Raw genomic sequence first — 11,703 nt, 5'->3', positions numbered from 1 at the left:
AACCAGCTCTTAGCATAACCAATGCCTAATGTGTTTTCTCTTGAGAAATTCATTTCTTCAAGGAGATAAAAACTTACATATGCTCTACATAAATATTTATATATTGAAAGGTACTCGTGTGACTAAATGCAAGTTTAAACATGTTCAATTGAAAATCCCAAAGGGATTATTAAATACACACACACAAACACACACACACACACACACACACACACACACAGAGAGAGAGAGAGAGAGAGAGAGAGAGAGAGAGAGAGAGATTGATTTTCATCAACATTTTAAAAAAATTCTAAACAATTCAGGTACATTTCAATTATTTTTGTTGTATTTTAAAAATTCTTCAATTATGTTTTAAGTATGTTAAGTTTTAAATGCAAGAAAATACTCAACCGTTTTTCTAATAATGTCTTTTTCTTTCTTCTGCTGAAGGATCGGCTGGAGGGGTGGGAATTCCTCTGTGTTTCGTTTGGTGATCACATGATGCCCAAGGTGGTATGTGGCCTCAACCTGAATGGGAGTGAGGATGTCTCGCACGTCTTTCTAAGGGAATTGAAAATCATGGATACAAATAAAAGTAGGAAGCATGAATAGAAAAGGATACACAAAAATCATTTCTTCTAAAGGGTCAAAAAAAAGACACAAACAATGCCCCACATTTTAGCAAAATTTCTTTTACAAAAATTGAACTGTATGTTCTTTTTGCAGTACAGAAATTGTCCTGTTGTTTGTGACAGGACAAAGAGCATGAAATGAAAAACTACCATCCGATAGTATTTGCAGAATTCAGAATTTCAGCACTTTCCCTCCCATGATATTTTGTACAATTCTTATAGATTAGTATCATAATATACATATTTATATTTTTCATTTACATACTTAATAAATAACCTCAAAGTTCTCCTCAACACTTCTATTTCACTTAATAATCCCCTATATGCTTATAGGAAAATAATGTTGCTCAGTAAGCTTTCCTTAAATCTCTTGGAACACTTTGTACTCAGTTTGATTCATTCAACTTCATATTTATTATGAACATTTCTGGGTTTTTTATTTATCATAATGATATTTTCCCCTTAATTATCTAATACCATGACTCGTAATACAGGAATGATGTTAGGTCTGTATTTCTAAGCCTGTTGAATTTTCTCACTGTGACAGTTTCCTTGTTTGCTATGTTATACTTGTTCATATGCACTCAGAGTTTATAGGTTTATTTACCAATCATACAGCAGGTAACCATTAAAAATATCATTCTGTTTTGAATAGAATTCTTTTATATGTAGTGGCTTTTTGATTTCTACATAACACTTCTTGTGTCTACATGGTCAAAAATACACCATTGAATGATGAAGGTTTTAACATTCATTTTACTGAGTTTCCAATGACAAACCTGTGTTTATTCCAATACGTTATCGGTTCTTACATTTTAATCTTAATTTCTCCAAGCATGCATTAATTTTATTTCTTTTAAGAATATTTCCCATGGACTTAGAATGTTTTTCATTATATTTTCATTTTATTGTTTACTAATTCTTCATTAAAATCATGTCATTCTATCATCAAAACTATTTCCTGACATACGGTACAAACGGAAACAATTTAACCAAGTGGAAATAACCTGAAAGCATTCAAGACTCAATTAAATCAGCACTGCAGTATATCCAAAAGTTATTCTCGAATCGAAAACACATGCATGGGAGTGAGGTAAGACACAAAGCATGATGTTGCTTGCTCAAGACTCACTAGAAAGACAGATTGCCCTTTCTCCTTGTCTGGGGAAGTTATGAGGTCTTTACTAACAAAGCAGTGCACAAGCCTTTATAACAGAAGTCAACTGGGCCCTTCATGAAATAAAACACGTTAAAGACCAATACACATGAACATGTTAAGCACAACAAAAGCTTAAATTAAAATGACCTCAGAATTTGAGAGGGCTGACTGTGTTCCATAAATATAGTCCACAAATACAGGGACCAGTTTAGAACAATGTGAGTAGCCTTCATTTTTCTTGATATTACAATTTTGACTATGTCTAGAGATAATTTGAAAAGCTGAGCACAGACTTTTGGTATCTTGTCATCTGAACCATTTAAATGTCAAGCTGAGATTGACTCAACCTTCGTTTATGTGTCAATTTATAAGTTCCATTTAAAGGAATGCATTCAACAAATTTCTTCTAGTTATTAAAGAAACTTAATTGATTTCACCCAAGACAGACAGATTTTTTCTACCCTGCCACAATCTTGAATGGCTCCAAAGATAGACATAACTGGTCCGATGAGGAAATGAAGAAAGAATAAACACATAGACACACACACAGAGAAAATCTGGGGCCAGGTGGGCAGTGGACATCCTGATGGAGTAATGCCAACTATTCAATAATTGGGAACCTTGGTGCACTTATTATGCACAGCACAGCCATTAGCTAGTCTTGGTAAGAGGTCTCTAAAAGCCAGAAGTCTCAGTCTACAAACATCCAAAATGAGGAAGCTGCTATTGCTAGTTTTTACAGACACTGATCAGTTGTCCATAAATACTCATACTTGCACATTTTACCAACATTTGCACTTAGAAAAGAGGGAGGCTTTGCCAGTTCCAAGCATGAGCTGCATGAGGAAAGCTTTGACCTTCCTATAGATCAGAGGCATTGGGTCCTTAGCATGGCTGTGTCTACATCAGCAATATACATTCACTCTTGACTTCACTTGCCCTTAACACATTCTCTCATGGCTTCCTTTTCTCCCCAATTAACCAATACTAGAATCCTGTATCCGAGTTCCTCAGGGCTGACTTAACAATTCTCTTGCTGAATATATATATATGTGTATATATATATAAATATATATATTCATTTCACTATTGGTACATGGCTTAAAGATCACTTCTTAAAAGCAAATTAAAGGACTTGAGTTTAAGGAGCTAGCAATCAATAATTCTTAATGGGTAGTAAAATCTATTATAGATTATTGCTGTGTTATTCACATAAGAAAATCAATCTAATACATTTATAAAGGTGGCATTTACTACATAAAAGATTGTGTTTATTCAACATTCTTTTCATAATTATAAGTAGAAAGAGTACAACTGTTTCTTCTTCTATTCACACAGTAGACATTAATATATCATGTTAAACATACCTATTATAAAGGTAGAATCTTGAGTCTGCTAGGTAGAATCTGAGAGGTAGAACTCCTATTTGTGTAACTGGAAAAAATATGCAAAACCATGGTCCCAGCTTTCATGCAAAAGCCTCAATCAAAAAAATGGAACAGACAAACAATCACGGGATCCTCAAGCTATCTAAAACAGGATTTAGATGTGTGACGTGATAGCTGAATCATGGTAGCTATGCCTCCTGACATTAAAATACCACTTGGTTAAATGTCCTTGGTGATAGAGATAGGATGCTATTACTGTATAGAAATAGGGTTCTGGTGTATTGTCCTGCACATGTGTTCTAACAAAGAGATCTTATCTTGAAAGGGCCTTGACTTCATTAAAATGTCATTTATGTTATGGCTTTGATTTTGAATAGGCTTTTAGAAGAGCATGGGAAAATTGAGAAGATCATGAGTGGCATTTCTGGTCCACCATGATATGTGATGGGAAAAGAGTTACTCATGTTACCTTTGAGAACTCTTTGGGAAAACTTCCTCTGATCTCTTTTTGGAGTAGATACTTTGATTTGCTTTGTTAAATAAACTTCTAATTAAACTACCTCTGCTCTCAACTGAATTATTTGCTTGAAGAAGACTAGAACCTAAAGGCCCCATAATAGGGCTATTACTCCCTGTATAACATTGGCCTGGATATTTACTCTGTTTATGTTTTGTTGCATTATCTGAAAAGGAAAACGGCTATGACCGTGGTGATGTCTACATACTGTTGGGATGGCCAGATGACATGAAAAATACCTAGATGTTATAATTGTGTGTATGTATGTGTATATATACAGACACTCAAATATAACTTCAAATGAGCTATATAAGGTAGCCAATCAAACACTGAAATTTAGGTTAATAACTGCTGAGAAACATTTGGAGGCATAGGAAAGTGGGGCTTTTTGTCACTCAGAGAGCAGTAAGTAGAAAATGGTGTTGCAGTGCCTATCAGATTTATAGATCAATGGCACCTGAAAGAGTTGGAGCCTGAACTATGGTGTTCAAGATACTGGGTTATGTTTTTATTCTTCTATCTCCAGATGTTCTTGATTAAATTACTTGGTAAATGATCATCTCAACAGGAAACCTTGACCATATCGGAATGCTGCAAATCAAAACCCAAATCCCAAGTTATCAACTTGTGAAAATGGAACAGCTTGAAGCCCTGAATATTACAATAGCAAACTTGATTAAATTATTCCCTGGGCATAGGAACTAGACAGTCACTGAATGTCCCTCCACATGTCCACTATATTAATTCTTCTCAACAAGCTTGCTTTGACCAAATCACATGGCACCTAATTCATACTAATTTTCCACGAGGTCTTCTCTACATCTGGTGAACATTACTTTCATTATCCCAATTACCTATTAATTATGCTTTTCTCATAATATATGGGATGTACATGTGCTTTTGTAGGGGAAAAAAGCACACTTGTTCAACTTAATCAGCTCTATCTAGAGACAGAAGCTAAAACACTAAAAATGTCTTAGAGTGACAGTAAGAATTTGAGAGGAAGAACATGAATTTGCTTAGACGTGTATTTATGAAATGACATGTGCTATTATATTAAACATAATGAAATTCTATGCCATGTTTTTATCTGAATTTTCATAAAATGGTACCCACAAGAATGCTGATTAGCTTGTGCCTAAAATTAGGCAAAGTTGTATTCTTTCTCTTTCATAGAATCTGTATGTCTGACCCTGTGAGTAAGTCCACATCCTCTTATTGCTCTTAATTACTGGGAAAATAGAGCTGGTCAAACTATGAAGCTACTCAGGCATAAGCATTTGAAGATATTTACTAATTGGTTCACTGTGCACACGAAGAGTCAACAGATACAATGCTATATTAGTACATCTATCACAGTCTACCACCCATGAATTCACATATATGTGTGGTGGTAATTATTCCCACGCATGCAGGGACAAGTACAGAGGAAGGAGGGCCATGTTACTAGCACTGGAGAGACCTGTGAAGATGCTTAAAAATAATACCTTTATTAACATACTGTTAACATGTCATACAAATCATCTCTTTAAAGTGTAAAAATCTTTGCTGTTTAGTACATGCTGAGGGAGATACAATCACACACACACACACACACATACACACACACACCAATTTTCACCAGGCCCTAAAAACGCTATCTTTTCTCAATCATTTCCATATGATTTTTGTTTCTTACACCTCAGCAACCACACAAGTCTACTCGTAAGGCACTGAATTGCTGGATTTCAGAATATTGATGATGACAGGCATTCCTGTGGCCTTTCTCCAAGTATAGATCAGCATATGCCAATGGTTAACTGATGTTTATTTGAGAAGTTAAATATGTTTCCCTCTCAGCAAGTTCACAACTGCACAATAGAATGTTCCAAGTAAAAGTTGTGGGTTTTTTGCAGTACATTTTTTCCTGAGTTTATAGAAATGATGTATCTGGTTGCTTGGGCTAACCACTCTGTACTCGTCCTGATGACTCTCCTTCAGGTGTCTGACATAGCACGTTAGTAAATGGCATAGAATCTGTCTTCAATCACCTCTGATGGAAACATCACTCTGACCTTGGTGATCTCAGTAGTCTTTTCTGTGTCAGTGCTTGCAACCTATGACCCATCGATACTCTCTTCACAGCAGGCAGAGTGCTTTTCATACCGGTCATACACACTCGGCTCAAATTTCTGCCATAAATCTCCATCCCACTAGAGAAAAACTCACAGATCGCATCAGGTCTGTCTGCAAGCATTCCCTCCATCCCAAGCTTCATTTCATTAGTCTACCTCACCCCTCTATTGTCCCCTAAAACAACCTGTCACCTTCTTGTCCTGAAGTATTTTAAACTTAGCTCCCAGAACCTTCTGCTCCTATATCTGAGATTATCAGAATATGGTTTCCCAAGCCAGCCACACATGTACTATGCAGCAACTTGACCAAACAGTGGATCTCCATAGCTTCTGCAGGCCCATGCAGTGAATGGCTCTAGCTACAGTCCAGCATGTTGTTTGAGAAACCTTACACGTATTGCTGACATAAACTGAACTCAGGGTTCACTGCCTTGCATTTTTTCATGGGAAACACCCTCACCCCTTGGGTCTTTACTTAGATGTCACCTTCTAAATAAGCCCTCCTCTTAGGTATATTGTATTCTAACTATGTCCATCTGCCAACCCAGTGTCTCTCCCTCTCCCTCTCTCCCTCCCCTCAGTCTCTCCCTCCTCTCTCTCTCTCTCTCTCTCTCTCTCTCTCTCTCACTCTCTCTCTCCCTCCCTCTCCCTCTCCACTCCCCCCTCTCCTGAACTCTGCTCCTCCTTTACATGCTTTCCCTTGTCTGTATAAGCATCTAGAGTGCTCGAGGTTTCTTTCCCAGCATGCTTTTGTCTCTTATTACTAGCCTAGAGACTACAGGAAGGTAGTGATCTTGCTACTTTGTCTTCACTGAGAATGTGTAAGTGTCTCAAACAGAAGCTGACACAATATATTTAATAAACACCCAGTGGCACCCAGAAAGCTCAGTGAAAAATTGAGATTTAATTGGTATCTCCTAGTGGGGAGTCCTCTGAATGCTGAGTGTACTGGGTCTGAAAACACTAAAAATTTATTTTTATTTGTATATTCGTGTGTGTGTGTGTGTGTGTGTGTGTGAGTGTGTGTGTGTGTGCGTGTGTCTGTATACATGCATCTGTGTGTGTGAGTGTGTGTGTGTGCGTGTGTCTGTATACATGTATCTGTGTGTGTGAGTGTGTATGTGTGCGTGTGTCTGTATACATGCATCTGTGTGTGTGTCTGTACATGTGCATCTGTGTGTGTGTGAGTGTGTGTGTGTCTGTACATGTGCATCTGTGTGTGTGTGTGCGTGTGTCTGTATACATGCATCTGTGTGTGTGTGTCTGTATATGTGCATCTGTGTGTGTGGGGGGGGAGGGAAGGAGAGAGAGACATGATGATCATGGAAGGCCATAAAATGTCAGATCCCCTGGAACTGGACTCATAGGAGGTTGTGAGCTGACTAATACATGTTGGGAACTAAACTCTAGTCCTTGTCAACAAGTTAACAAGTTGAGCTACCTCACTAGTGCCCCTGAATACCATATCAGGAAGTGTCATCATATTGAATTTTGAGGGGCTCTAGGTCAAATGCATGCAGTTTGATACTGGTCATCTCTTACAGAACACAAGAACTAGTCAGCCAACCTGACCACTGCCCATCTTCTTCTCTGATTCATCAGAGAGAGAGAGAGAGAGAGAGAGAGAGAGAGAGAGAGAGAGAGAGAGAGGAGATTTTGGGTTGCTGTCCTGTGCTTTAAACTGTGAAGAATTAGAATGCCGATCTTTCCTAATGGTGTGGGCAACCAGAGAGGCAGGGGTGAGAGACTGCACTTCTTGACACTTGTACTCCCTCCTGACGTATTAGCTACAGCTCCTTGGCAGAACTCAAAGCTGAACCTGCTACTTCAGTAGTCCCTATATCTTCTCTGGGTTTCTGAAAATGAAGGTTGAAGTTGCTTATGTAACTTAGGAAAGGAAAAAAAAAAGGAGCAAACAGTGACTAAAGTTCTACATGGTGCATATCCCATCTCATCACTAGATACTATAATTAAAAGTTTGCTATAGTGTAGGAGGACTTGGGATGCAATTAAATGCTGGAGAGTCTTCCTAGCCCACTACCATTGCTCTCTAGCAATAATAATAATAATAATAATAATAATAATAATAATAATAACAACAACAACATTCATGATAGGGCCTAAAGTCAACAGTGCACCCCATTATCATAAAAGTCATGGTAACACTGGAGGGATACATGAAATAGACCATGAAAGCCTCTGCTAAACTCTAATTCTGCTCCAAATGTGCTCTGAAGAAAATGTACAATTTGGATGATCTGATCCTTTATTCGTAGGAACAACAGAAGGGAACAGGACAAAATAAACCAAGCTCAATTTGCTGCTATTTTTGTAACTTAAACACAACCTGTTTCCTTGAGAACATCTAATGCTGGTCTTCGTATTGCCCTGAAAATGGCCTCAGCCTTTCTCTGTAATTGACTAACATAAGTCAAAACGCATCTGTGAAGGAAGAAAATAAAAGAACCTCTCGTATCCAAACCACGTATCTGATGAATACCAGTTTATGTGTTTAGCTCTGACCTCCTCTTATAGCTTTATTCTAGCACAATAAACCCTGTGAAGGGAGATGGGGGAATTGCCTGGAGATTAGTGTTCTTGGCAAGGCAGTGTACCGGTCTTGGTGCTTGCTTGCCTTCCTGGAATAAGTATCTTAGGGAATATTAAGTTCTAAGCTGAGGCTACTATTTCACGTCCCAGAAAGGGCTCCTAGGAACAGTTTGCATTTCTGGTGACAATAGATTTTCTGATGAAATACATGCTTCCCTAGTGAAAAGACCCTGACACAGCTTCATATACTAAAATTTAACCAGGAGCATGATGCTCGGCTTGGGAATGAGTATTTTAATAAAAGAAGCATGAAAATCACAGTGCTTCGGCAGGATTATCCACCCCCAAACCATCATAAGAGCTGTCACCCTGGCCCACAAACGAGCCTTACCAAGCCTCAACTGCACAAGCTCCCACTGACACCCCCACAAAGCTGCAGTGGGGATAAGCAATCGGAACACATTCGTGCTGACGTCTGCCTAGCTGAGGTCATGAAAAGCAAAGGAACATCCGCACTGCTCCAAGACCCCAGACACACCATAGCAAAGATCTGAGGCTCTGCAGAATGACACAGGCACATTTCCGAGTGAGTGGGTCAAGAGCACAGGGAACAGCAATCAGAGGAAGGGAAAGGCAAGTCTCTGGATGCAAGGACACAGACAAATATGACAGAGAAAGATAAAGATACATCCGGAAGTGGACTTTGCGTCCTCCAGCTTGATACTGCTTAATGGTTTAACTGGGACAGGAAGCTAGCAACCCATAAACACACAGTAAGTTGTTACTGCACGGACAATGGGGGTGTCTATATTTCACAGGAAGTAGTTTCCCTTACCCGCATGAATGCCTGGTGTGTCCTACATTTCTCTCCACTGCTTGAAACTCGTATGCTTCTTGTAATCATGTCAGAAGTCCCATTGGAGAAGAAATAAAATCTTGACGGAGACTCGGCCTTCCTGTGCACATCCAAGCTCACATTGTAAAACAAAACTGCCAAAACAGAGAAAGAACCGTGACTGTCATCCGTTCTTAGGGCACCGAGATATTAGCAGCTACATGTCAACCAGGAAACACTGAATCAGTAGGCCAAGTTCTTTCCTTAGATCAGATTTAAACAGTTAAACTGAAGTACGAAAAAAAGAAATAAAATATTCTTTAAGATTATTTTTAATAAAATAAAAAATTATCAACTTCCCCAGTTTTCTTTATTAAAATCTTTAGTTATTTCCTTAATCTTTTCACATAGAAGAATGTGAAAACCACACCATCAAAATCATTTTTAACAGTACAAGCTTTTGGAGTCCCATTTGTCTACACACCAGCCAATGACAAAAGTGTAGATAGAGCCCTGATTTCCAGCATCGCTCAGGGGGAACCTGTCTTGTGTGATAGATGACTTCTGTGAGACACGACTAACATCAAATATAGTACGGGTCCCTTACTTTCCTGTTTCTTATTTGAAAGCTTGATATTTTTATTTAATTTCCCTATATAAAATGAACATACTTGTCATAACCCACACATTTATAAAATGGCTTACTAATTCAGTGTAATTGCCAATTATTCATTCTTTATGACTTTACTTCATGGTTTGAACCTCAAGGATTAATCTGTGCAAAATGAAAAGCATATAACCTTTCTTTCAGATACTCCAGTGGTTTGGGGGAGTGGTTAAAATCTGACATAGTTAATATTTAGCTGAAAAACAAGATCCTCAGCTCAGAAAAGAAGAGGGGAATTTAAAAAGCCATAAAATCATCAAGGCAGATTATAGCAAGGAAGTAAGCCTCATTTCCTGACTCTAAAAGGGCTCTTTACAAAGTGACTTGAGAGCAGTCCTCCACTGAGTTGCCCTCACTGCATAGGAGTAATGATGTATAAGTAAAAATTTATATATATATATATATATATATATATTCTGCAACATCCATTTAATATTTATATATTTAAAGAAACAAAATTTTGAAGATGTTTGGCCTACAACATATGCATAAAACTTGTTATTCTTACATTCATTTTCAAATAACTCTTTCAACCATCACATACTTTAGAAAATAGTCTAAATCAATTGAATTCAAAATTACAATAACTATCATTTAATACCTAGAGAGCAAGAGAGAGTTGCAACTAAAGTAGCCATCTTCAAATTTATCACCTGAGTCCACAGCAAAGGTAAAGAAGGAGGGACTACAAACATCTTCCCATCAAGGGGCAGAACAAAATGGCTTCATCAAAGAAAACTACCATGTGGGTTATCTTTACCAGAGTCATCTGATGACAGTCCAAAAGCCTGTTTCATAAGAACACTGTGATTATTACCTTTCATATATTCATTTTCAGACATTAAGAAATATATCTGGTTTAATGGAGTTGGAAGAACAAGGAGACAGCCACATCCACTCATGTGTATCTTTCAGATAATCCATCCGCTTGTCTATGCTAATGTGCAATTCACTCTGGGGTCACACTCTCCAGGTGCCAATAACCAGATGAGGGTTTGCCCATCTTTTTATTACTTCAGCTCTGGCCAGAGCTTTTCAAGAAGATTATTAAAAATGAGTCTCAAAGTACAGATGCTGGGTTCATTGTGCACATTACATAACAAAATTGCTCAGACTGAAACCTCTATATCATATCAAAAGTTTGGCTCTATAAGTAATTGGCAGCCTCAGTGATGTTTATATAACAGCAGCCTGTAAGGTTATTGCATAATCAATTTCACAAGTGACTAATATTCAAATGATAGCAATCCCAAGTATAATATGACTTACTGCGGGCTACTTTTATTAATAATTATTCTAAATTCCCTCTCTCTCTCTCTCTCTCTCTCTCTCTCTCTCTCTCTGTGTGTGTGTGTGTGTGCGTGTGCGTGTGCGTGTGCGTGTGCGTGTGCCTGTGCGTGTGCCTGTGCCTGTGCCTGTGCCTGTGTCTGTGTCTGTGTCTGTGTCTGTGTCTGTGTCTGTGTCTGTGTCTGTGTGTGAGACTTTGATTTAACTACCCTCTTGGATGATCCCCATCAATTGCTACATTCTCTATGGCAGGCAAGTGAAGAATTCCCTATAAGTGGAAAATGAGCACAGGTCTCAGAGCTGAGGGTAGCAGCATATTACATATACTAAATCCATGGCTAGTCTCCAGATAAGCATCTTTAATTATTCAAATATGATAGCATATACTTTAGAAAACAACCCTGTGCCTCTTATTCCTTCATACCTATGCTAGCTCCAGATTTTCCAAGCTCAGTAGTGTTGAGGGTGTAATTCAGTGGTGTAACACCTGCATAGCATCCCTGAGGCTCTATGTCCCCTCTCCATTGCTTTTAAAAAGGCAGTAATAACAATGAAAACATTTCAAAAGGATCCCT

At 38.2% G+C, this 11,703-nt stretch overlaps 1 protein-coding gene across 3 annotated transcripts in view; it reads right to left on the bottom strand.

Annotated features, from left to right (window-relative positions):
• Itga4 (integrin subunit alpha 4) overlaps nucleotides 1-11,703 on the bottom strand; it is a 76,790-nt gene that overhangs the window by 31,649 nt on the left and 33,438 nt on the right. For all 3 annotated transcript variants that reach the window (XM_017591706.3, NM_001107737.1, XM_017591705.3), the window contains 2 exon segments: nucleotides 9,175-9,329; nucleotides 391-540 (listed from right to left, as the gene is read on the bottom strand). In XM_017591706.3, the coding sequence (XP_017447195.1) occupies nucleotides 391-540; nucleotides 9,175-9,329 (305 nt within the window).

The sequence above is a fragment of the Rattus norvegicus genome, chromosome 3, assembly GCF_036323735.1.
Source record: "Rattus norvegicus strain BN/NHsdMcwi chromosome 3, GRCr8, whole genome shotgun sequence".
Classification (NCBI taxonomy): Eukaryota; Metazoa; Chordata; class Mammalia; order Rodentia; family Muridae; genus Rattus; species Rattus norvegicus.
This window is presented reverse-complemented; position numbering and strand designations above follow the sequence as displayed.